Source organism: Astatotilapia calliptera, chromosome 22, assembly GCF_964374335.1.
Source record: "Astatotilapia calliptera chromosome 22, fAstCal68.1, whole genome shotgun sequence".
Lineage (NCBI taxonomy): Eukaryota > Metazoa > Chordata > Actinopteri > Cichliformes > Cichlidae > Astatotilapia > Astatotilapia calliptera.
The window spans coordinates 5,034,457-5,061,936 of record NC_137442.1 but is presented as its reverse complement, the minus strand read 5'-3'; the positions used below and the strand labels follow the sequence as shown (position 1 = coordinate 5,061,936).

At 38.4% G+C, this 27,480-nt stretch overlaps 2 protein-coding genes across 3 annotated transcripts; both read left to right on the top strand.

The window, feature by feature from the left end:
• Positions 1–1,783: 1,783 nt before the first annotated feature.
• il11b (interleukin 11b) lies at positions 1,784–14,064 on the top strand. 2 transcript variants are annotated; one of them, XM_080296379.1, is made up of 5 exons: positions 1,784–1,853; positions 11,232–11,392; positions 11,875–11,970; positions 12,080–12,247; positions 12,806–14,064. In XM_080296379.1, exons 2-5 carry the CDS (start codon positions 11,339–11,341, stop codon positions 12,974–12,976), a joined length of 489 nt encoding a protein of 162 aa, XP_080152505.1. In that variant the 5' UTR covers positions 1,784–1,853; positions 11,232–11,338; the 3' UTR covers positions 12,977–14,064. The 2 variants fall into 2 exon arrangements, with proteins under 2 accessions (XP_080152505.1, XP_026012949.1); XM_026157164.2 differs by lacking the exon at positions 1,784–1,853 and adding an exon at positions 3,477–3,935.
• A 2,548-nt stretch (positions 14,065–16,612) lies between these two features.
• On the top strand, positions 16,613–21,919 carry LOC113015185 (serine/threonine-protein kinase SBK2). The gene is made up of 5 exons (XM_026157134.2): positions 16,613–16,860; positions 20,197–20,341; positions 20,425–20,627; positions 20,771–20,932; positions 21,152–21,919. Exons 1-5 carry the CDS (start codon positions 16,855–16,857, stop codon positions 21,773–21,775), a joined length of 1,140 nt encoding a protein of 379 aa, XP_026012919.1. The 5' UTR covers positions 16,613–16,854; the 3' UTR covers positions 21,776–21,919.
• Positions 21,920–27,480: the final 5,561 nt, after the last annotated feature.

Here is a 27,480-nt window from a genome sequence, read left to right as displayed (position 1 = left end):
CAGGCAACTTGAGATAGGATCAGTGAGCATGGGCACAGAGGGACACCATTCATAAGTTCAAAACTTTCTGTTACACAGACTGACGTCATGCTCTACCCACAATGCCAAATTATCCACCATTGTGTGTGGAGGGTGTCAGGCCTGAGATTGAGACTGAAAGATCAATTCTGTTTCACTGTGTAACACTCTTGGGCCAAAAAAAAATCGTCATCTGATGAAAATGTAAATTCCCAAGCCACGATAAAGAGCCTGAGAAGAGAACACTTGGAGCTTTTTGTAGAAGAGAGTCACGCCCTCTACTTTACTTTACCACAGTTATGCACTGGCACTGAAATGGCAATATTTCACAGTGCAACACAATTGATCTTGCAATCTCAGTATATTTTGCTTGCACCTCCAAAAGCAAATAACTCCCTCCAACCACAGCCCATCTCAAATGCCAGAATATGTGTCTGAGAAAGAATAGGACAGCCGAGATTAAATTTGCCAATGATCATCAACACAAATACTACAGATTTTGGAGACTAACTACTGCAGTAAGGCAGAAAGGTGTGAATAAGTTTACCTGACACTGTCCAGTCCAGTTAGTTTTGCAACTCTAGGAAATGGATCAGAAAAATTTTGAAGCATGACTTGTCTGTTTGTGGAAGAAGTAGTATAGAGATCTATAAAGACTAGGTAGGGCTGAGGTCCTGGTAAGTGAAAACACTCAGGCTGTGAGGAAAAACTGTACGCTTCAAATGAAGAGGAATGTGCACACATCATCAATTTGTAAGAAAAGAATTTATCTTTTACATAGACATCTTATCAGATGCACACATGTCCTAATATAAAAACCGATATTGCCCCATTACTGCTGAATATGTCAATAAGCAAATGTTAATATCAATATTTATGACTAAAAAGGCACCCAGAGTCTTCTGCCAAGACAATGTGAAAAAAAATACTACTGATGGTCAAACAACAAACCAATGCACAGCCATATGGTCCATTTCATCTGTTTCAGGGGAGCTAACATTTGAAGAAAAACATTTTTATAGTATAAACTTTATATAACAACCAATGTAGCCACTGTGATGTGCTCCTCTGGTTAAGTAAATCAGGTTTTGAACTTTTGAGCTGAACATTTGATGGTTCTTTATAATAGCCTAAAAGCAATGTGAACAATATTGAAGGAAATTACAGAAAATAGAGAAAAAAATCAATTGTCTGCAAATATTTTGACACCGGTCAAGTCTTGGATAAAAAATAGTTCTAAAATTGAAATTGTGCAGATGTTGAACACCTCAAGTCACCTTCTGCTCAGCACTCTTTTAAGGACCTCATTATAAAACTGGTGAATGAACAGGGCTGACATCAAGTTGACGTCACAGCCGTTGTTACATACTTTCATTTTTGTTTGCGAAACTTTGAAAAGGTTACACTTGAATACAATGTGTGATGTCACCAGTGGCAATGGAAGTGACCAATGTGCCAGGTATGCAGGAGTACTTGAGGATTGCTGAGATATTGTTTTTAGACTTTGTAGAACAATATTTCTACTGTTGTAGAATATGAAATATTAGAGTAACTGAGAGAATCTGCTACTAAACACTGGTTTAGGATTATTAGTTATTTGTATGTTTTTAATGGGTTATATGTATACCACACTTATGTGGGGATAGAGATCCCACCTCTAGTTCAGCTGACAGCTATTTGAACACTAGAAGTAGTTGACTGGTGTGAGTTTGAGACCCGTCTCTATAAAGAGGCAAGACAGGAGGAAAGGAGGGTGGGGATACCAGAAGCCAGGTAGAACACAGGAGCAGCTGGTTGTAATTGGATCTTAGTTGGAGAACGGCACATCTTTAAAGGTGGGTGTAGGGTCTTGACCTTATTGCATCTTGAGGCAGTTGTGAGTTGGAGCTATACAAATGAAATTTAATAGATTTTAATTGAATTAAAGGCAAATAGTTTTATTGGAAGGAGGATCCGTTTTTAATCAGGGCATATGTGGAATTTTTAACATAAGACTGGACCAGAAACTGTCGAAGGATTAAAACCTTATTGTGCAATTAGAGGGTTGCCACCTTATGAAAGCACCTAAGACCTGAAGAAGATGACACTGAAGGCTGCATTTCCAAGATCTGGTGAGAAAACTCACTGCCTACTAAAACAAAGCCTATTAAGTTTGATGAAAACTCAGGAAAAGTTAAGAAGATGCAAGATGTGATTGATTGCTAGTTCGTCAGAATGAACACCATTTCCTGTTTGTAACCAGGATGATAACTGTGAGTGTGGTGTCCTTGTGCCCTGGACTCAATGCCAGAATTACACTCCCAACTCACTACTTCTATTGTGAGTGTGGTGGTTTCCTGCTGGTCACAACTAGAACGTACTTCCTTATTGTCCTGAGGCTTTTTTTTTGCCCACGCCCTAACACTTCCTTAATCAGGGATCACCTGACTGGTCCAAATAGAGATAAAGTCCACATTGGTCTCTGTCCCGTTTTTCTCACCCATCTGCCGCAAGTTCTGACCAAGGAGAGCCCCTTCCTGTTTCAACCATGGGTTATAACTGTTCATTGGAAGACAATCCTGCAGAAATGCTTTAGATTAAAGATATCTTCAACATAGTAGTGAATCTAAAGCGCAGCTTCTCATGAACACGTTGGGCTAGTTTTTGAATGCAACAAGATCTACATATATTATTATCCTCTTTAATGTTCATACGGCAGCTTTATTTGCAAACAGTTATTTACGTCATGTTCCATTTGAATGTGTGAGTCAGGCCAAGATTAATTCTCTTTTACCTCTGTTTTGGTCTCCACCACCTCACAAGAAAAAGCTGCTAATGATGAATATTTTACATTTTGTGTTATAATCATTTTCCAAATCAAATCATATTTACAAATATTGAGTAGGTGCTTTAATCGGCTTACAAACAAAATGATTAAACCTGAACGTTTCCATCACTACACTACAGAGATGACTTTCAGCAGGGGGAACTGACGTGATCCCTTTGATACGCAAACTCGCAACTCTGAAGAAATTCATTAGTACAGCCTCAGCTCTTAGAAAAAAAGAATCAATTTTTTTTAAACCCAGGTAGGAGATTATTAACAGAATGACAATAAAAGATCATCTTTTTCCAAACTTTTGAAATTCCAGAAAATCAAATACAAAGAAAAGTGTCAGAAACAGAAGTGAGATTTCCTCCTTTATGAGTATTAGTTTCTATTATCTGGGAATAGTATTCAGAATCAGAATCAGAATACTTTATTGATCCCTGGGGGAAATTATTGACTTAACTCCTGGCACGAAGCTACACTCGGTCTTCATCTCCTCATGTTTTTCACCTTCTGTACATTTATTATTAATGGTCAATGCTGCTGGGATGTGGTCACACTGTTTGCGCTACTTACTCCTGCAAGTATCACCATATCCTCTTTTATTTAATATGTTGTTGTACAAATTATATTTTGCTTTACAGCCACTTTCATTCCTACAGAGTTTACATTTACTTTCTTAAATCTGTTTCAGTGTTTTGCAAACTGAGTTTTATTTTCTAAACTTAATGTAGTTAAAATAAGAAAGTGAGGTGATAACATAAGAGTGGAGAGAAAGAGAGAGAGGAGGAAAGGAAAATTGCTCAATCTGGTATTTTCTGCTTTTTTTTTTTAATTTATCATTTCCTCCATTTAGAATTACCTCAACAAACAAAGAAATTTGAAGCTTTTTCAGATAAAGGGGGGGTTAGAGGAGGGGTGGTTGGCCAGCGTGGGTGTGATGCCTAAATGGCGACGATGGCTGATGACTCAGGTGATGTGTCATACTCTATGCTATAAAAGGGAACTTTTACATTTGTCCACACAAACACAATCACTCACACGTACTGTACTCACACTGGACTCAGAGGAAGGTTTGTTTACTACGGCAGGAGCAGAAACATGAAATGTAAGTTGGTCTAAGTTACTTTTTAAAGAAAGAGGGGGAGGTGTGAGTGACTGTGAGTGTGAGAGTGAATGTTTGTGTGAAGAAGGGGGGCTTTGCTGCACGTGGTCTCCTACTTTTACTTTTAGCCTAAAGGAAGTAGAGAGGGAGAGGCAATGAATGGATGGATGAATGATTAAATCCCAAGCAGTCTGTGGCTGAAACTAAACTCAAAGTGATATTTGAAGTGCTTAAATGTTTAATTTGAACTCTAGAAATCAGCCACTGTTTAGTTTCAGGTTGGGCTGTGATTGGCTGGTGCTGTGTGTGTGTCAGTGTGCATGTCTTTGTGTCTTAGGGGTTTCCCGGGTTGTTCGAGCTGGTTAAAAAGTAGATCCTTAGATAAAAAACAGGTACTCACAGATAAATGTGAAAAGTAAAGTTGCTTAAGTACACAAGGACTTTAAGCTGAATGGGCTTAGGGTATTAAAAGTGTTGTAGAAAGTAGCATTTGTTTGGCCGACCTACTCTTTAATGCTGACACATGAATTTCCAGGCAGCATTTCACTGTAACTGCTCTGTAATGTAACTGCTCAAGGTGGAAGAGAAACACTCTAAGTAATAACTATATTGCTCAGATAATGAAGTAGTCGCATAAGCTTGTATAAAATGTAACTACTCAGGTAAAGTAGAGGTATTTAAAATAGTACTGCATGAATGTGTTTAGTTAGTTTTTACTATTGAAATGCTCAGTTATAAAACTGTGCTGTGTAGGATCAAAGTGAAGTAAAATAACTTCACATTATGGTGCTGTTTTAATGTTTTACAGAGGCAATCATCATGTCAACACAGTGTATGAAAGTCATAAATTGTTGTTGTTGCTTAGCTGAGAGATTTGGCCAACACTACACGTGGACTTCCTAGTTTCTGACAGCAACAGAAATGAATGGCTGTGTAACTGGCGCACATATTTATGAATGAAAAGGAAGCTGTGGTCACTGGGCAGTGAAGGTGGGCTCTGTGGTTTTCCTTTGTAGTCAGCAGAAAAAACAAAAAACGTTTTGACAGTTTTACTGACATGAAAACACCAGTTTTCCTTTGCTTTCACGCAGTCGTCTGGAGGTAATCAGTCACAGTGACAGGAGGAAAAATAACAGAATAAATCAAGTTGCTACTTTAGTTGTGTGGTCATCTCAGGTTTTATAACATTTAATAGCTGGAGTAGTTTTAAAGAACTGAGCCTGTGTTAACTGTATTCTCTTTATCTGTGCTTTGGGAATTATATTTCCTTGATGCTCATCCAATCAGTTTGGTATTGTATGACACTCTTACTAAGTCAAAAACTACTGGATCATCAACGAACTGTGAAAACATGATGACTAGTAACAAAAACAGGAGCCATGAGGCACCCAGAGTCTGTTTATCCAAAAGTTGTGAAAGCTACGAGTCAGGTCATCAGACAGTGATGTCATCATTGCACATCACCAGCATTTACTGTAATGTAATTTGCAGACTCACTATAAGGGGCCTGAACCCTGATTCTGCTGTGGAGTGAGTCAGCTCATATACCAGCTTGCCCAAGTGGACAAAAATGGTACTGCAACTCATCCACTCCAATTTTTTTTAAACCTCAATATAAACAACCTCAATATTCAGATTATGCGAATCATTATTACTGCAGTGGTTTTATCCATTATGGTCCAAAGCTTCTTGGGAGATTTCAAGCTTGGCTATGATTTTTTTTTATTTTTTATGATGTTGTAGTGAGTATGAGTCATTTTAAGGAATAGGTTTCCCCTTGTTATGCTACATAAAGGGATTAGCTGTATGGGGCAGAGCAACGATTAATTCCAGTGAAGTCTGTATATAGCTACATACTGGAGTGATGTCACCCTGTCTCCAGTGAACCTAAGAAAACAGGATGCTGCAGGAATTGAAACTGCACACAGTCATGCTCTGCAATTTGAAAAACAAAGTAAAATAAATGTTTGGCTAATTTAATATTATTAAGAATTGTTAATTAAATCAATGCCACTTATATTTAAGAATCTTTTTCTTCCCCCATTTAGCTGATTTTTATAGCATGAAAATCAGCAATATTTTGACATTTACATGCTTTTGTTCATGTCAGGTTTGGATAGATTCAACAATTTAGTGCTGCAAGAACCTCACAAGTTATATATATGGGACCAATCAGCCACAATGACATGGCACATCTGTTAGGCCAGCAGAGTGGCATTTTCAGCACACTTCCTGTTGCATTTCTCTGTAACAGTAATTTGAAACTGGGCTTGCGTAAATTTCTATAGAACTATTGTACTTTCCAGGATGCTAGCGCGTAATCCCACCAGCAGGACTCATGCCCTCCTTCTCTTGTTTTTTTTCTGTTCTTTGGCTTTTCTTGAGTCAAACAATTTCTTTCTTCTAGTTTCAACTCTGTATTTGTAGCTCTGTAAAATTGTACCTATAAAAAGAAGTTTAGGCAAACAGACGCTGAAGTTCAAATCCCGAATGATCCAGAGTGACTGAACTTACACCTCACTTTGTAAGTGCAACTTTCACACTCTTGTAACTCTACTCCAGGTCTCCACCTCCACTCCCTAAAGGGAAGTATGTGGCTTTTAAATAGTAAACACTTTTGGATTGTTATAGTGTAAAGCTTTTTAGAGGAGTTAAACAGCACAGTCAGGTTATAATTTTATAGGGTTTGTCACCTTAGGGTGCCACCTTTTAGACTACATAATCATTTGATTCACTGTTAATATAAAATTATATATTTATGTTTATCTGAAGTATCCAAAGTGTTTTTTATTTTAGTTTTGGTAGAAAAACATATAAACACGTTCTTAGTGCTGTCACTCTGCTCCTGAAACAACCTGTTTGAAAGCCAAACCTCACACTTCAGTTATTACAAAGTTACCATTTTCTTGTTTATTTGATGGTTTTGGAGAAAGATGACAGAGCTCCTCCCGCCACTCAGGCTTTACACTTTATTCACTGGACGGTCTTCAAAGTAAAAGAAGAGCAAATAAGAAGAAATAAGGCACTCACTGTGTCAGAGAGAAAACACAGGAAACTCCAGTGTTTGTTTGTCTGACTCAGCAAGAAAGAGCACACGAACCCGATCGGAAACGGTGGAAGCTTGTGATTATGTGAGAGCTTGCATGTGCGTGTGTTGATGTTTCGTGCGTGGGTAAACGAGTGCTGATGAAATGACCTGTTAAACACATTAAAGGTGGCCCATTCACTCTGCTTCTTAAGCAACTTTGTTCTGTGCCGTTATGCTGTCACAGCTGTTTACTCTGCCAAATACATGACTGTACGCAGCACTGCTGGAGGATGTTTTTCTTAGTGTGACAGTTGGGTTTTGCTGATGGCTTTTTCAGTAATTTTCCAATAACTAAATGAAGCATTTTGAGCCCTTCACTAACTGAAAATCATTTTAACATGAAGCCTGCTGTTGCATGTGCAAAAGCCACAGTTGCACTCATTCAGTGCTTGTACTTTTGTTATTAACTATTTCGTGTTTGAATCTTGTTCAACACTGAATCCAAAAACTACACTGTTCTTACAATCAAGCCACGAGGTTTTGTGCTATCGGGAAAATTGAGGATAAGTGAAGAGCAGACAGCAATATATTTGTCTGGTGGTCGATGTCTGACTCATATCAGAGTATTAAATTGTTCTCTGATGCAGTATTTTAGCTCTGTAATAAGATCCAGACATGAATGCTGATGGCGGAAAAATATTGTTTCCCAGCTCTTCTTGACCCCCTGTGCATTTAATACTAAACACTCATAACAAGAACAAACAGATGAAGAGTGAAAGAGCAAAACTCTTTATATTGAGATTTTTAAGAAGAAAAGAAAGTTATTGACTTGTTGGATGAAGAAGGTGTGTCGTGGTGGTGGTGGGGGGTGGTGGGGACATTTTTTTAAAGCCTAAATTCATCAATTTCAGTTACATTAATTAACAAACAGCTCTATTGTTTGTTAATTAATAGTCACATTGTGAATGTAAAAGTACATTTCACCAGATGCGTTGATTTAACAGCCATCTTTTGTTTCAGCATTATGACACTGGTGCCCTCAGTGACTCAGCTTCCATCCATCCATTAGTAAACACTTATTTGGATCATGGGAGGTCTGCGTATTATCTAAGCTTTCTTTAGCTAAAACACTGAGTACACCCTGAACATGTTCCCAGTCCAACAAAGGGCCATATGGATGCCATCTTGGTGAATTTAATTTGGACTAAGACCAAGTGCTATCTAAACAAATAGGGAGAGGCATGATTTTGCTTTCACTGGTCAGTAAGACATAAAAGTATACTACAAGTTCATTATGAAATTTTTAGTTTTTTAGCAAATGAACACTGTTTTGTTCCACAGGCTAAACTCACAAGACAATCATAACTCCATTAACCTACTTCGAGTTGTAGCTCAGGAGGCAGAGCAGGTCATCTATTAATCAGAAGGTTGTTAGTGGTTTGATCCCTAGCTGCTCCAGTCTGCATGCGAAATTATCCTTGGGCAAGATGCTGAAGTTGCTCTCCAATGCATTTATTGGAGGGTGAATGTTAAATAGAGTGCATTCAGACCTAGAAAAAAGCCCCAAATTATCATATAGCATTGGTGGGTTTAGTAACTAAAAAGTGGAGGATAAAATTCACATTGTAATGACATTACCGTAACATTTATAAAGTCACAGCTTTATACGTCTGTCTGGCTGCTGACCTTCTGCTTTCCTGCTGTTTCCTGATCAGCCAAAGTCACGAGATGAAATCTGACTTCCAAAGAATAATGTCTGACCAAAGGTCACCAGCAAATTAGATCAAGGTTGAAAGTTATCTTCCAGCGACAGCAGCTAGAATAAAGCTAATATATAGAAATATAGAAAGAAAAACTATAGAAGCAAAAATGGAAGAAATAAAACCTAAAATATAGGGAAGACAATAAGTAGAAACATTTAATAAATTTTCACCTTTACTGAACTGTGTAAAATAATTTAAATATTCAAGTCGTTTTCATTTTAAATGGATAAAACATCACGAAAACTTCACTTTGTTTTCTTAGGTAAACAATTTCACCCTTTTTACCTCATTGTTGACCTCTTCAGCCCATAAAGTATACTGCCCCGAGTGCCTGAGTGGCAGTAAAAGTGCTTAAAGTGCTCCGACACTCATAACAAAGTGGATGTTTTCCCTCTAAAAAGCGCAGCCCGGGGCATCTGCCCGGTGATGTCACCGCCAAGAGATTAATCTGAGTCAGACTTCTGCGCCAGCTCCCTTCTCCTTTTCCAACAAGAGGCCCAGAGCAGGCTGGGGAAAAAAAGCCCACAGCATACCTCTCATTCCTTATCCCTGATCTAACACTAACGGACAGTTCATTTCTTTGTTACTCTGCATAATGGGATTTCTGAAGTTACAAAGACCTGCAGACATGAACTAATCTTGATTTTGGTGTTACTCCTTTCAGTTATGATGAAAAGAAGTTTATGAAATAGAGACAAAACAAACTACAGAAGACTCATTGCAATTATTCATTCTCAAACAGATAACATCAGGGTGGTTCTTCTTTCCAGGGATTAACTAAGCACAGTAGGAGGTATTCAGTCACGGAGGTCCAGTCCATCAGACTTAATTTTTTTTTTATTGTTCATACGTAAACATTAAATGGGATGGCCATAAAATATAAACACTGTGCTGCTTCTAGTAACATATCTAAAGTGCCCCTCAGCTTTATAGCTTAGTTTGGTGTTCTTGATTAATTGCCTGTTGTTTTACAGCCCTCAACCCTTGCTTCATTAACCTAAATGCGGCAGCAGGAGGTAGCTGTGACTCATGAAAGGTGTTTGAATAGAGTTTACATAGTTAAGCATTTAGCAGCCAAAGAGACAGATAATTTCCCCAGAAACCAGTGGAGACCAAAACCAGAGCTACAACAAGGTACTGATGGAAAATGGCAAATCTGGCATTAATGTGTCATTAGGCAACTGCCAAATTCAGCAAAACAACTTTGTATGATAGTAAAAAGGCAAACTCATAGTTTCTGTTTCCAAAGTGGTCAGTGTAGCAACTATTCTGAAGCCATGCAGCCTAAAATAAGAGACTGTGGTACTAGATACAAAGTATTATTCGCTGTGAGTTAAGTAGAATGTTTTTTAACAGTCTTATAGACAAAGCAGCTATAGTCGTCTTGCTTTTTGTATTGGGTTTATGTCCGTATGGGCTAATCAGTGGTTGCTGCTATAACTTTGTTGAGGTTCGCTACATTTGCATTCTCTACATTTAACCTGAAAGCATAATATCAGCAAGTATGAGCTAAAAATGTCGTTTTAAGGTACTCATCCATTCATTTTTGACTGCTTCAAAAAGAATTGCAGGGAAAAGACAGCGACCATTTGAAGCCATTTGAGGCTCCAGTTTGTGCTGATGTTGTTCCCTGGTGACACTTCTGAGATGTGATTTACCTGAAACAGCGTCTGAAATTTAAAAAAAATGAAAAGACTTTATGCAGGTCAAATAAAAACAGTGTTATGAAAAATGTCAGCTAACCTGTTAACATGCTGCTTGTGTTTCTGGGAAACACCGGCTATCACTTTGCAGAAAATTTTCTCCTTCCTTCTGTCACACACCCACACTCCTTCAGTACTAAATGCTAACAGTGACCTGCTTTAGTGTCTAAACCACCATCCATGCTTGTTTTATCTCGTATCTGATCTCCTGCTCTTATCTGATTTCTTTGAATTACTGTTTATGTCTGGATCTGATATCTGAGGGTGTGAGGTTTTTTTTTTGGTTTTTTTTGTTTGTTCGTTCGTTAGATCCGATCTCCAACAAACGCTTTGGTGTTAATGCTAGTATGTACCTACAGTCGCATCAGATTGATGGCGTAATAGTTCCTAACTGCCGTGACAAATACAGCTGCCTCAGGATTAATCTTGTGGGTCATGTGGTCCAGATTTAGGCTGGAAATGAAAACAAGTTTCCATGTAGCTCTGTGGTTTTTGTATCTGATTCAGAAGCAGCACGTCTGGGTCGCACAGAGGGGAAGAGGTTGAGTTGTGATACTTTCTGCTGCAACGTGAATGCAGCCCAGTAGCCACCTGTTATGAGAGTGTGTGTGTGTGTGTGTGTGTGTGTGCAGCTGGGAGCAGCATCAGCTGAATGTTACTCAGCTCGATCCTTTGCTTTGAATAAATGTGGAGCTGGTGTTTTTATGTGGCTGATTGTGTTTTGATGAGGCTAAAGACCACAGAACCTAATGAAATACACAAGATTGTAACTTATTATTTTGATCCTTTTTTCTTGTCTTTGCAGTTTTCCATGACACCACCTCTTTTCTTCTCTACCTGGTAATACTGGCTGAGCTATTTGTCCATTCGTCGTCCCGTCCCACCCCTTGTCCGTACAGCGTGTTTGAACCAATGATTCATCAGTTGGACAAGATCATCACCTCCTCCAAAAAACTCCATGGTTTGGTAAGGTTTAACTTTACACTTCCTGTTCCAGATCCATGTTGGCTTTTCTGTCATAGAACCATTTTTTTTGTTTCAAAACTTGTTGTTATTAGGTCAAAATAAATCAGATCTTTCCTCACTGACCGAAAACTGGACTCCAACTAAGAAATAGAAAAATTTGAGGCGTAATTAAAAATAAGCACGATACACTCGAGCACAAACTTTGTAGGAGTGTTACTGCAAAAGGCTTGTAAAATGTCTCGGTAAATGAGAGAATTGGTTGTGCGCTTTTTAATAAAGCAAGTGAAAAATGAGTCATTTAAAGAACATAGTAAATCACCAAAAGTGAAAGTGCATAACTGTGAACTGAAAGCTTGAAAAATGTCTTATCTGATTCAAGTGAGCATTCTAGTTTATGTTTAACAATTAAAAATCCTATATAATAAGTATTATAAGAAAATGTAGTTATGTTTTAAACCTCCGTTTTCGCTATATTTTAACAGCCAGAAGCCGAGCTTGTGACCTTCATGGACATAGAACACAAACTGGACAGTCTTCCTGTAATAAAACACACTGCTGCCCATCTCAACTCGTTGAAGGTAATCATCCAGTTTCTCCTATCAGTGATTTAAACGGTCGAAATGCACTCTAAATGCTATCAAAGTTTAAAAGATATTCACTTAATTTGTCGCCTTAACATCTCTGCAGGTTAACGAGTCTCTCTCTCAGCTCTACGTGTACGTCGAGTCCTTCAGGCTGCACACCAAGTGGTTGAAAACTGCACAAGTAAATGTCAGTGTGCCCTTTCAGGCAGCTGAGGGCGCCAGCAACCACCTCGAGCAATTGTCCGATCTCACTAAAAAATTTCTAGAAAAGGTGAGAGCAACAGTATGGCTTGAATTTACTGAGTCTGCTTGTTTTTAGAAAGAAAATCCACTGAAAATGACACACAAGAGATTTCTTACACTTTAATTTAATATTAACTTTAACTGAAAACTGATACTGTTGATATTAGAGCAAAAAGTAAATTAAAGAATATGGCTACAAAATGTAAAAGATAGTGTTTGACATAACAATGTAAAACTTTAACTTTGACTCACATTCATCTTTTGATTTTTTTGTTTTTTTGTGTTGTTTTTGACCACGTAGTCATTACATAATTTAATCACCACCTGGGTTAAAAAAATAAAGGAATAAAGACTAAATTCTTAAACTCTTTTTTCCTGTCTCTCAAAGAAAGCAATGACCAAAATATAGATTAACAAAAGGAAACAAACAAATTAAGAACAGACCTGACATTTAATCATTCAACTCCACAGCTAAATGTATTGATTCCCATTAAAACTCATCCAGAGAGTGAAGAGAAAACAATCAGTTTTTGTGCTTTCTCTGATTCAACCAATGACTTTGGTTTCTTTTTCATTCCATCTTCAGATCGGTGAACAAGTTCCTCAGACGGCGTCTCCCTCCCTCCCGGTCGTCTCCACAGCCTTCGAGGCTCTCAGGTTCTCTGTAGAGATCTCAGACCGGCTACAAGTCTTCTGTCACTGGTCAAAAAGAATCTTACGGCAACTCCAGAGACGATCCCCCTGTCCAAAACATTAAACTCAAGCCTCCAAGACAAAACTAGTGATGTCTTCCTACATAACCACTGTCACGTTTTATGATTTTCCCTTCAGCATTTGAGCTGGACTAAAAAATATTGAATATTTGATGTCATATCATGTCATGACAGGATATGATATTTAATTTTCCATTACTCTGAAATTTCTCATATTTGATTGAGGTCCATGATACAGAACTTTGAGTTAAACGTCTCAACAGTGATAGGGTAATAGATGTTGAGGTCTCCCTTGAGATGAACGGTCTGACGTCTTGTCTGTATTTTGTTTATTTGTTTAAAATTCAGTTACTTCACTTTAGTTTATTTTTAACAAATGCCTTTAAAACTGCAACTCCCAGCTGGACTAAACTTTGTGTTTTGTGCTAATAAGTCAGTTTTAGCCTGCTAACATGCTAATCTGAGACAGTGAACATTGAATATCTGCTAGCACCAGAATGTACTGTCATTGTTATTGTGAGCATTCTTAAATAGCTACTGTAGTCCAAGTACAGCCTTACGAAGCTACTAGCATGTCAGAAGTGGTGAGTAGAGAGTAGAGCTACAGAAAAGTTCAAAAAATGCAAGATCAAGGTTTCAGCATTTTTAAAATGAGAGAAATCTTACTGGATTATTGGGATTTTCTTTATGCTGCCTGTCATTAAGACCTATTTTGAGAAAAGGAAACGGAATGTACTGTACGTTAATGTAATTTGCTATTTATAAGACGTGTATGTCACAGTTTACGTGTCGCCTTTGAAAATGTATTGTATTAATGCACTGTGCTAAGGTACTGTCACCCGTGACCTTTACTCCCTCTCAGACTGTTTACACTCACAGTGCCTGCAGTTCGTGTTTTTTATTGTTATTTTCGGTACATAATTAGGTTACTATTTATAAGCTTTTATATTATGTATTTGTATATCAGTTTAGCTGCAGATGCAGGCATCTCCAGCTAAACATTTTTCTATGTCAAAGTATTTTGTAATATTTAATAATAATATCTATTATCATTCTATAAACCATCATATTGCTATTTATATATTTGTATGTCTTGTTTTACAGTCATTAATAAAACTGCCTTAGAAACTGATGTAAGTGCTCAGTGTGATACTTTTGGGGTTTAGGGACACAAGAATAAGTGTGTGTGTGTGTGTGTGTGTGTGTGTGTGTGTGTGTGTGTGTGTGTGTGTGTTTGTTTTTTGAATATAATTACATTAAAGAGATTTTTGATTATTTACTTTAACATTTGCTCCTCACTTGTTAGAAAAACCTCAGCACTGGTGTTTTTTATAGTTTTGATCATCACAATCTCCTGTGTTGAGTTCAGTATATTTTTGAGTGCATGATGCAGGAAACAGAAGTACAAACATAATGGGAGAGTTGGTTACTGATTGTGCAAACCAAACACAAAATCCAAAATTGTTGAGTCCATGAAGGCATGATGAACAAACCACCAGGGAACCCAAAGATCCAAAAAGGAACGTGAAACCGGAAACACAGAGATGACATTTTTATATTTTGGCTGCTTTGACACAGTAATTTCCCAACCTTTGAGTAAGATAAAGCATATTTCTATTTTAACTGAGACCATAAACTCATTAGGAAATCTTCACTGAGTTGTAAGTCAAAAGTAATTTCCAAACCCTTGAAGTTGCTTTTGATGTCATGGGAGTCGCCCCCTGCTGGCTATTAGAAAAAATGCAGGGCAATTCAGCATTGACTTCCCTTTTTAGATCCAGAAGTTTTACGTCCGTCTTTTATATACAGTTTATATATATATATATATATATATATATATATATATATATATATATATATATCTGCTGAATCCCAAAAAGGAACATGGTTTTATACAACTTTTCCCCTTAAAGATGAATAAATACTCCTAGCTTCTTGAGTAGAAAACACAAACATGCCACACATGTCAGTGGAATGCTAAAACTTTTAAATAGCAGGGGTAAAAGAGCCCACACAAGTCCAGGTGACACATGAGGGGAATGTACCGACTGCCACTGTTCAGCTGCGACCTGTAACCCTGAACTGAAGTGACACCGTGTTGCTTGCATAATGAGGATTGCATATGAGCGTGTTGACATGTAGGCACAGACAGATGATCTCACTCACAGACAGACTTTCACTGTAACTAATATGAGGCCTCCAGAGGAACACTGCAGTTGTCCAGTATGTGTGGACTGTGGTGGCTGGTAGCAGCTGAGAGCAGGATCAGTGAAATCACAAGGGGTCCGGGTGTTACAGGAGAATCCTTTCACTGGATATAGAGCTAGAGAGGGTTGAAGAAAGGCGTGACTATATGTGTATGATGTGTGCTAATGGGTTGACTTAGTGACCAACGGAGCAACAAGGGACCAGCAGAGGAGGGAATAACCAAAACAACAATATGCTGACTAAAAATAGTTTTTGTTTTATTGGTACCATTAAAAAATATGACACCAATGTTCAGTTTGGTTCAGTTCCTCATAGATTACTATGAGCTGATAAAATGCTCTTCATCTCGGTGCCAGAGGACACTTCACTGGTGTTTACAAGTCAATGTTCAGAGCAGCTGTTGAATATTTAAAATGACAGAGAAAAAAGAAAAAGAGGAAAGGAACATAAAAGACATGCTGATCATGCTACAGATTAGAAACAGGCTGAATAAAGATTCTTCAGCTTTTTTTGAATGACACTTGTTGATTTAAAATCACAAAGCCAAATATTTGGGTCATTACAGGAATGTAGTCTCATATGTTCCATGTCCTCTGCTTCACCACATCTGCACAAGAAGAGTAGACCACAGTTACGTGTGGGAGCTGAAAACAACTCAATACATTACTGTAAGTGCAATAAATGCTTCCCAGTGAGTGCTGAACCTAACATGACTGCATGAGGAAAAGAATCCAACTGTCGGCTACATTTTCCTTTGAGAGCAACAGATTTTTGTGGGGGTTTGTACTTTCTCCTTCCATGCTCTTCCAAGCTAGTGTTCCTTTTTGAAAGTATGCAGGTCTACCATTGTTAGGTGGCACTGAGGTGTGGTGTAGAAAGCATTGAAAAACACACCACTCAAGCTTTGGCATTCAAAATAAATATCAGATCTCAGATATTTGCATTCCAATCACAGCAGTAATAAATTTTATCAAACTGGGTGCCATATTAAGTGAGATTTATTCTTTGACTTGATCACCTATCCATTTTCTTAACCATTTATCCAGCTATCCAGGACTATATCATGGATCCAGACTAATTCCATTGTCCTTTGCTGCAGCTGTCTATTGTCAAACCACCAACATTTATTCTTTAGCAGACAACAAAAGCCATTTAAGATGTGTCATACTTTCTACAAATTTCTGGGTTTTTTTTTACTTTATTTTTATGACAATGTGCACTAAAGATTATTTCATAGAGAGTCATGTTTTTAGCAGTCGTCAGTGCCAATTTTGAAATTACAGTCACAATTGTAAAATGTGTGAAATGTTCAACAGAGATAACTGGTGCAAAACACAGGTCAACTGAACTCAAAACCCAAATAATGACAGGTTGGAGGTAACATACGGTCTTCTACACACACAAACATGTGTGGATCCGCCTTTCACTGCAATAAGAGAGGACACGAGGAGGAGGGGAGGTGAGGACAGAACACTTTGGGATAAAGGTTGTAGCAGCAGCAGCAGCCACGAAAGCCTCTCGCAATCCAGTCGAAGGGTTTTCCTGACTGAGTGCAGACTACAACCAAACTCTGCCGGCTGCGACAATTCTGCATTTTGGTGCGGTGGGTGGAAAGAAGACTCGGTGTGGAGGCTCTACCAGCTGGTGCACCTGCTAAATGAAGAGGAGAACGTAGCTTTGGATCACCGACTTTGAACTGAACAACTGCAGCAACATGACGGTAAGTCAGAGGTGGAGAAGTATCCTGTGTAACAAGGACAGTTATTCTCGAAGGAGATATTTTAATTATTGATTTGTCCTAACCTGGACCAATCAAACCCAAATTACCTCTGGAAAACTTAATTTAAAAAATACACTGGCTCATCCAATCATTTAAAAATAATTTAAATAGAGTAACTGGATACAATGCACACTGTATGTGCATTAATATGTCGACCCATCAAACTTGGCCCAATTACAGTTGAGAATTTTAAAGAAAATATATTTAATTACTAAGAATTTGGAACCATTAGAAATTCATTAGGACCATGTAAACTATAAAAAGTGATGGTATGGTAATGGCCACATCATGTATTTAGTATGGCTCATTTCAGCATCAGCTGTTTACAGTGATTCTTTTACACATGTTTTCTATTATTTGTAAATGTTGCTCTACATGTGAATCATAAACCCAAATGGCTTAATTACTAAAGTAGTGCAAAATATGATTTTGGGCAGAGGGATGAGTACAACAACCACACCCATCATTCGCAGCAATGCCTTTTATGGCAAACATGGTCAAAAACTGGCCAGTTCTTAACAGTTAAATCGTCTGGTGGTCAGTAAAAATATAACGTGCATTTGGACAAACAGTACTTTGTAATTGATGTAAATATTTTGTATTACCACACAAATGCTACAAATCTTGGTACCCTAAGTAGCTTATAGGCTTAGTTTCTTCAAGATTGAAGCAGTAATCTACGAGTTTGGGAACAGACATAGAGATATACATATACTACACTCATTAAAGTATTTCAGACTCTATGCATCCTTTGTATGTTATTAATCTTCATGGTGTAAGATCTAACACGTGTCAGTCTCTGGTTTTGCTAAGGTGAAGAAACACACAGACACATTAAAAGGCACAGAAAGAACATCTTATCATCATAGGTGCTTTGTGGTCCCCAGAGATCCATTTTCATATAGAGGACATCACCAGGTCATTTATCTCTGAGACACACACATCAGTTACTACTGGTCCAGCTTTGTGTTTGTCTCAGCCCGGCATCCCACTGAGGGCTGCTGGAGTTGTTCTGGTCAGGCTGAAACTGATCCTGACTTCATCTTACATCTTTCTGACCTCCGAGGCCGTCGGCTATGCTGCTCTTTAAACACCGTCTTAACTGCCTCTTTGCATTTAGTCTCACTAATGGAAAACTTTGGATTTTTCCCTGTTATCTGAGCAGGAATCTTCTACATGATCCCTGCTCTTCAGTTAAACCATGCACCTTCATATTTAGAGATAAAAGAAGCATATTAAAATGTATACTGTGTGTTTTAACACTTATTATTAGACCCACAATAACGAAGATGTTATATTTTTAAAAAGTCACAAACAATTTACTCCCTCATTTACTGATCCTGTTTCTGTTGCCAAAGTGCTTCCCCACAGGGTGTCTTGTCTGATTATTGGGGTTTTCTCTGTGTTTTTGTCTTTACCTTACAATATAAAGCACCTTGAGGTAACTGTTGTTGTAATTTGGACTATATAAATCAAATTTAATTAAATTGTTTATCTAACAAATTACATATAAACTGCTGCAAAGGATCAAATGGTCCAGCCATTTATCTCTGATAGTTTAGTAATCTGGGCATTACACAGATGCTCAGAGGGTTAGAGTTCAGTTTCCACCCAAACCACCCAGTGGAGGAGGATTAGAGAGCATAAAATGACACCCACTGATGTTGCAACAGTTTTTATTATTATTATTATTATTATTATTGATAGCTATCAAAAAGCATGGGATAAATATTTGTTGCATTTATTTTAGGAAGGCACATTTTGCCAAAGTTATAATCTTCATTTCTTTAAAATGGAAACTTAATGCAAAAACTTAATTTGGTGCAAATGATTAAAAATAAGGTGCATTTATTCCCAGCTAACTGCTAATGTAATGTAACTCTTTCTCGGGGCCCTTTTATGAAATTAAAGACAAATAAGAGTAAAATTCCCAAATTTTATGGGTAGAAAAATTTTAGGTAGATCCGAGTCATTCTCTTAGTGTGAACAAAGCCTCAGTGAAGGGTTCACAGCACATTGACGGCTCTGAGCTGTTCACTGATGAGCTGTAATGAGAGGCTCCCTGTCTGGATGCGTACGGTGACAGTTAATCCAAACTAACCCAGGCCCGAGGGTGCCAGCTGTAGTGGAAACATCACCAGACAAAACAAAACACTGCTGCGTGTGTGACTGTGTGGGGGGATTTAACGAGGCTATTAACAGACATGTTTATACCCGGGAACGAGTGTTGCAAGCATCACCATGACGACGATCATCCCTGCAATGGTGGTGTTACATTCCAAAGAGCTGCGAGGGATTCAGTTCAGAAGAGAGATATTTTAGGAAGTCAGTAGTATGATATCAATAAATAGTGTGGAGTCTTGTCACCATCATCTGCTTACATGAAATATAAGAAACCTGCTTATTCAGCCTGCTTTTACACAGGGACACTACTTACCTAGAAATCTTATTATGCAGATTTCTCACATTCCCACCCATTAAGCTTTGTATCAACAAAGCCAAAGACATTATACAAGTAGGAGACATGACACTCATGAATAGAGATCTATGAGAGGAAACAATCCCTGCTCCCTAAGGACCCACAACCTGTTAAACAGGAACCATATTAGCCAATCGTGTTGTTACACTGACACCTGTACACAGTGGAGGTTCATAGTCAGAGTATAGTATAGGAGGAGTACAAACACAAAAAGATATTTTTAGCTTTCTTTAGTCAACAAACTTTTTTTTTCATTGGATTTGACCAGTCAGTCTGTACTGGTTTAATGTTTTGTTATCTCACCCCCCCCCCCTATTCAATTAGATGTGGGCTTTAAATTAACCACCAACACTCAATTGCAAGACTAATATAAAATGTTATCACTATGCGGGTTTCTAAGCAACCACATAATCAGGTACTCCTGAAACCTACTGAGCACTTACCCAACCTACTTTGTTGCGGTAAAGATCTTTTAATAGATTTAAGAGATTACCTGTTGATTTCTTATTGACTGATACAAATTAATAAAGGTCATGTTGTTTTCGGCTTGTCACATAGGTTTTAGACAATTTTTAGACACTTTTATACAGACTTTTGAGTGGAAGTTTTAAAAGAAAACTGCCATCCTGTCGTGAGTGATTATGGTGAGTCAGATCTAAGAAAGCTGCTTGGGATAGCCAAAGGTCTTACTGAATATATGCCCCCCCCCCCCCCCCCCCCCAAAAAAAAAACAAAAAACAAAGAAACCACTGGAAGAGCATTGGTGTAATTACAGTACTTTGTGTTTATTTGTCCAGGCTGCCGCAAAACTTTTGGATGAGATGTGTCATCTGACGGCTCAGTCTCTGAACTCAATGGACACATCAGAGCACTTCAAGGTCCTGAAGCTGCTGGGTGAAGGCTCATATGGAAAGGTTATGCTGGCTGTACACAGAAAGAGAGGTGAGGAGCTAAACAAACACATTATGGCTTCAAGATCCCCTAAAAACACACCTACATCAGTACAGTATCTTTGGATCTTTCAGGTACTCCGATGGCTCTGAAGTTCTTCCCTCGTGACTCTACTTCTCTGTTCTCTTTCCTGAGGGAGTATAACCTCTCCCTGTCATTCTGTACACACCCATCCCTGACCAGAGCTCTGGGAATAGCCTATTCCACACCATCACACTACATCTTTGCTCAGCAAGCCAGCCTCTTCGGTGATCTGTACGAAGTCATCATACCTGAGGTATAAAGATTTTAACAAAGGACTTATGATTCCTGAACAATTTAACTCACACTGTATTTATGTTTTGGAAGATAATTTGTTTTGTTAGACTTTGAAATAATTATTTTATATTTCTATCTTCTTCTTCTCCATTTGTTCTGTAGCTTGGTATGGAGGAGGACTGCTGTCAGCGGGTGGTGTCTCAACTGTGTGGTGCACTTTCCCACCTGCACTCTCTTGGTTTTGTCCACAGAGATCTCAAACCAGAAAACGTCTTCCTTTGTGACTCTGCCTGCCGCTGGGTCAAACTGGGAGACTTTGGCATGGTCAGTATGAAGGACAAAACTAACATAAATAACAATAGCATCTAGCTGGCAGGTCTATTAACAAGCTGTTCGCTAAGATATGATGCAGAAGAAAACCAAGTAAAAGCAGCCGCCTATGGCTCAGATGTGTTCTGCACAAGACTTATGGCATATTTCATCTAATTTATCCATATTTGCATCCACTATCAGTCTAAATGTGGCAAATCAATATTTACCCAGGTAAAGTCCAGGGGAACCAGGATCCCAGAAGTCTGGTACAGTTCTCCTTACTGCACCCCCGAGGCTGAGGTTGCTCGAGGAAACAATGACAGCAGCAATATAACTGATGGAAATGATGGCATCAAGGATGGTGAAGAGAAGAAGAAAAAGAGAGTTTGGGTTTCCGTGGAGCCAAGTACAGACAGCTGGGCACTGGGCATCCTGACATATGCCATGCTTACCGGCAGCCACCCCTGGGCTGAAACAGCCAGCGACTGCCACTCATACCTGAAATATCAAGAGTGGTTTGAAAGAAGTAAAAGCCCCAACGATGAACTGGACGTATGGGCTGAGCCACAAACAGAGAGCCCGCAGGATCTGGATGAGGCTGGACTGGAAAAGAAGAAGCACATTCCCAAAGCTCCCCAGTTTGCATGTTTCACCCATTTGGCCTGTTCCTTTTTCCAGTCACTCCTCAACCCACGGCCACAGCTACGTAGGCAACCTGATGAGGCTTTGAGCTACCTGGGAGGAGACTGGATGATGGAGAAAGAGAGGGTGAGGCTGGAGAAGGCGCGTAAGAAGAGTAGAGGGAAAGGAGGGATCAGAAACATGAAAGAGATGGAGGGGAGAGGAGAGCGTTAAGTTAACAAAGTCTACCAAAACTAAGCTGAAAGAGACAAATGTCTTTCTATGCTCTTTTCTGTCTTCACTTTAACCTTACAAAAGCCTCACACTCCTGGAGTTCTCTTCCTGTTAAAAGGAGTTCTTCCTCCCTACTCTCACCAAGTGCTGACTGATAGGGGATCATTGGGGTTCTCCCTCTGATACCGTGGAGGCTTCACCATAATCACAAAGCACCTTGAGACAACTTTTGTTGTGACTGCCCACATTAAAAAATGAACTGAATAGAAATTACATTTGAAAGTTGAGCACATACGATTTATGTTATTCACAAGTTAATTTTGTAACTTTACATCACTGCTTTTTAAATTCTTTCTGTTTTTCTGTTGCATAGATTAACACAAAAAAAATACTACACTATGGCCAATGCTGAGGTAAGCTTCTATTACATTTAACTGCAAGCCATCAGGTTGTGTAAGGGAAAGGAAGCAGGTGGTCGATGTGTTAGAAGAAAAAAAAAATCACCTCCCACATGTTTAACCTCTAAACATTAAGAAAACAACTTTGGAAAAATTCCCCTTGTTAAAACAAAACTGGTTTATGGGGAATTTGCTTTCTGGGAAACTGTCGGTTAGTGAGGAAGTCTAACAGCTGCTTGATTCACATCAAATAAATGAAAAATATTTACTTTAACCAACATTTTAAATGACCAGTGTAGAAACAGCTGTAGGCATCAAGATTATTTGCATTAACTGGTGTGTAACTAGTCTGTTTAGTGTGTAATGATCACATAACTTCTGCAAAGCACTGCATCTATATTTGACTCTAGATTTCAGAGAGTATAATACGTCATAGCAGGCTATGAACTGTAAATAGACCGCAGCAGAGCCAAGTCATAAACACCTCTGAGGTCCACTTTAGACCACGGAGGGGGTTTTGACTGTTTGGTTTTTGGCTTTAAAAAACAGTTTTCTGAAAGTAATAATATATATTAACACTTTAATAGCACTTTTATACCCTAAAATGCTTACAAAGTTTAGCTAATGTAACTCATTATTATTTTTATTATCTATCACTAAGCTCTTGGCAGCTCATGTGTAGCATTTTATGCGCAACCAAAAGACTAATTTTGTTTTATTTTGTATTGTAAAACATTATAAAATATAAAAATTATTATACATAATAATGATAACAGTGCAATATCTTACTGAGACTGTGTAAATACTTCTGTAGCTGTATAATGATATATTGTTTATAAAGTATACTTTTAATGTAATAAAATTATTTTTATATATATGACCATTTTATTTGAATGTAAGTTGTTTTACAATTATATGCATTTTTGAGGATTTTAAACATGCTGACCTAACATGTATGCACTGATTGGATCATATCTCAGTAATGTTCTAGTAAGATTATATACCACACATGCACGCACTCACAGACAAGGATCCGCTGGAAAGCTTCCCAATGTGTTTGCAAAAATAGGGCCCTGGTTGTAAATGTGTCGTTACAACCTTTCAGCACTGAGTATGTGCCGCGGCCCACAGTTCTGACCCCTCTGCACCACATTGCAGCCGGATCGCACACGGTCATACTTTCTCCTGCAATTGCAATCAGCTGGACTTTTAACACAGAGGTCAGTTTCACCACAGACACAGTGAACTTCACCAAACATGGACTGACAACTGAGACAGACAAATAATGACTGAAACACACACAACTCTTACTCAAACACACACATAGGGCACAAAGGAGACCCAGTGAAAATAAAACATGACAAAAATATATAGCTGGTCATTTGTGAGTACCAAAGGTCTATGAACCTCAAGAATTGGCAGCTGAAGTCTTTCAGGTGTTTTCAGTCCATGAAAGGTGTGAACTGATGCTCCTATTTTATCTGAAGAGCAGTGGGATCCATCAGAGTCTGACTCCATTACTGAGGACCACCGAAAGAGAGTTATTGTTGCTCATCACACTACACTACACAGTTTGACAGATTATTTACAAACACAGGAAAACACTTTTAACCATCAAATGAGCGATTAAACAACAAATATCCCTCTGAGAGTAAGGCGTGTATTAGGAAATCATAAAAGTCAAAAAGGTAGTAAAGGGGGCAACTTTAGGGAAAGGGAAAATCCTCTCATGTCTGCTAATGTTCATGTTAATGAGGAATAATGTACAGCTGGTCTAAATCTGTAGTTTGCTAAATATAACCTGGACCTGCCAAACATCTGTTTGAACAATGTTTCAGATGAGACTAAAATAGAACTTTTGGCATTGAATGTAAATTGTTTGGAGATGAGAAACCATTGCATTCCTGCATAATGGTGTCTTTTTTTGGGTCTGTTTAGCTACACTGGGGTCAGGACAACTCACCGTCTTTGATGGAGCAATGCATTCTTGAATAATACTTCAAAGGAAAATGTTAGGATATCTTTCTGTGAACCGAACAACGAGAGACAGCAAGAAATTTAGCTTAAGCACACAGCTTCTGCTACTGAAGAATGGATGGTGATATTTTTGAATGACCAGGTTTAAGTGTTGACCTTAATCCACCAAAAATGTTGTGGAAGGATTTGATTGGAGCAGCTTATGTGAGGAAATCCACCAACACCGCAGAGCTGAAGCTCCTGAGCAGCTAAAATTCCTCATTTATTGGAATAATGAAGGTTCTGCTGCACAGGCACTGAAAGCATCATACCTGTATATTTGTTTTCCACTTCACAGATATGTTTTACCAGCTAAGTATAATATCACTGTGGTTTTGGTACATCTTTGGAACATTTGGCTAATGTTTTGGTTTATATTTACAATTAAATTCACCTGCATGATGCTGTTTCAGATACAGGAGGAGATGATATGTAACACAAAAATACAATACCATTACCAAAACTGTTTTATCTGCAAAGTTGCACATAATAAAAATAAACTGGATACATTATTTCGGTTTCACCATCTGCACACTTTGAGAGTCCAACTTAAAATCACAATTTCTCCACTAACAGATACTTTTCTATCATTTTCATAGTTGGAACTGAATGCTACAGGCTTATATATGCTCGCTGAAACTTCTAGTGTCAATTTCTCTGGCTCAGAAGGTGACAAAGCCAGCTACTGTATCTTTGACACATCTGTGGAAAAGTGAAAGTCAGCAGCTTTCAGAGTGTGAGAGGAGAGGGAGAGTGGGAGGTGTGGCTGACCGCAGAATGCCGAACTGCTGCCAGGCGTAATAAAAACCTGCAGTCGTAAATGACAAGCAGAGGTGAAATCAAAAACAAGACAAGGTTCTTTTTGTACCTTTCACTCTCTTTGAGAATATAAGATGCACTCGCATGAAAGTAAGTTTGCTTTTGGCCCACAGCTTTGCTATGGAAGCCCAGAGTTTCCATGGAAAAGCTTGAGGAGGCAGCTGTGCTATTAAATGGAAAATACAGTTTTAACCAGACATAGGTTTACCAAACTTTCTGGTTATCTGTCATCTTTATGATGTTATGTTTAACAACACAAAATTCAATAAAGAAGAATTTTTGTGCGGCTTTTTTACATTTTACTTGGCGTCTTGTGCACCACACTGTGATGAGCTCATCGCTGTCATCTGTGGCTGGAAGCCAGAGACCCCACTGGTGATTGGTTAGAATGCAGTTTTAGAGGAAACAGATGCACAGATGACATTGATGCTTTATCTGAAGTGTTTCCAAACTGCACTCTTTAACCACCTACACCACCAACCACAACTCTGCCTTTTTAGGACTGGAAACAACTTCAAGGCTAATTGGTTCTCATCTATAGTTAAAAGAGCAGCTGCTTCCACAATGGAGTTTATTGTAGAAATAATATATAGTTCTTCGAGTGCCCCCTACAGAGCCCTCAGTAGCAAATCTACACAGCACACACAGCCATGATCGTGTTTCACCTGATGATACCTTGTAAATGTATTTTTAGTCGTGATCATATCTTTAATTCAGTTGAGAGTTTGCTCGTCAAATCTTTTCCCCATCAGTTGGATAAACTAAAGCGCACATGGCCATGAGGCTAAAACTACAGCTGGATGGTTTCTCTCATTCCTGAAAAGCTGAGATTCTAAAGTCGTGAACTGTGTGAACAAACTTACAGGTGCAAATATTTCTTCGTTTATACAAAGACATCACTAGCATGAAAATCATCCAGCTAAGTTGCTGGTTCAGGTTTCTCTGAAAATGTCAAATCAAAAAGGTCACTAATCTTTTAACCTTTGACCTTTAAGCTCTGACCCCAGCAATACCTGAATCACCCTAACATCCAGTTTCATGTAGATTAAATCAAGAAGCATAGTTAAATGAAGAGATCATCTGCAAGGAGCAGCAGTTTGTAAGTTATCTCATAAACCTCGCCGTGCCAGAAGTCGTGAATTAGTGAGCTCGTTAAAGAGAGACAGTTTGATGATCGTATCATTCTCTCGAAGGCCAAAGGCCCCGGGGCGGGGGGCAGACGTGGCCGGTGGCCTGAGACCTGCTCCCATCCAAACTTCTGACATTTCACTTGATATGTTGCATTAACGCTATGTGAAGTATGCCAAGATTGTGTGACAGTATGTATGACTGTGTATTTATCTAACAAGCCGACAAGATTAAATGTATCCTATAAGTGTAAGGAAGTAATTAAAAACTGAGAAACTGAATTTTAAAAAACTTGCTGTGTTTTGAAAGAAAAAAACAGAAAATATACAGCAGCGTACTGTAGCCCTGTGCAGTACCTGGTATTTCAATTGAAATATGAAAAACTGCAGGCCAAATACATCAAACAGACTCTGGGCTCAAAAACTACACATGTACCAAATAAACAACTCACAAAAAATATGAGCCCCAACCAGAGAACAGCTCACTCCTTAGTCTGGATCTTTAGACGTAACACAAATTCATCATATTCATCTATTTGTTTCACTTTGGCTCTCATTGATATTATCCAGTTTAATTAAGTTTCATTTTCACTCTGCTTGTTAATTTAACTGAAAAGTTACAGATGAAATTTTTCCTGGAAACAAGCAGCAAAAATCATCCTTCAGCTGTTATTCCTGTGAGAGCAGCTTTACTCCAGTTCTGCAACCAGTAGGACCTGTAGTAAGAATAGGACAAATATCAGGGGAATTGTTCAAATTTGGACAAATATTGTTTTACATTTTTACATTTACAGAAACCTTGCTACTAAAAGTGAGCATTTTAAAGATTAAATATAAATATAAACACTTTTTATGTGACTGCAATAGTTACTTGATCATGTGACTGTCTCGATGTTTTCACTGAGATGCTTAAATGAGAACAGCTGAGGCCAGTTAATGATTTTGAAAAGTTTTTTGTTCTTCTGATTCTGAATGAAGCCACTTCACTGTTCCAGACTTTACTTCATACCATGCTGATGTAGAATTGGCATTTGTTTGGTGGAGCAGAGCGTGTACCAAAAAACAAACAAACAAAAGTTTAAAAAAAGACACTGCAGTGTTGTTTTGTGGCTGACTTTAAATGAAACTCACATGTGCTGAGACAAGAGATTCAGAGCAGAATTTAAATGTACACTTGAACCTCATTTGGATCTGAAGGAGGAAAATCGATCTCCTCTAATGGGTACATGTTGACTCCAGGAACAGGCTTTGGATTCTTTAAATCGTATCCCTGAGCCAAGAAATAAAGTACTTATGTATTTTTTATGGAGTGCTGATGAGTGTGCTCTTGAAGGTGATGCTAGGC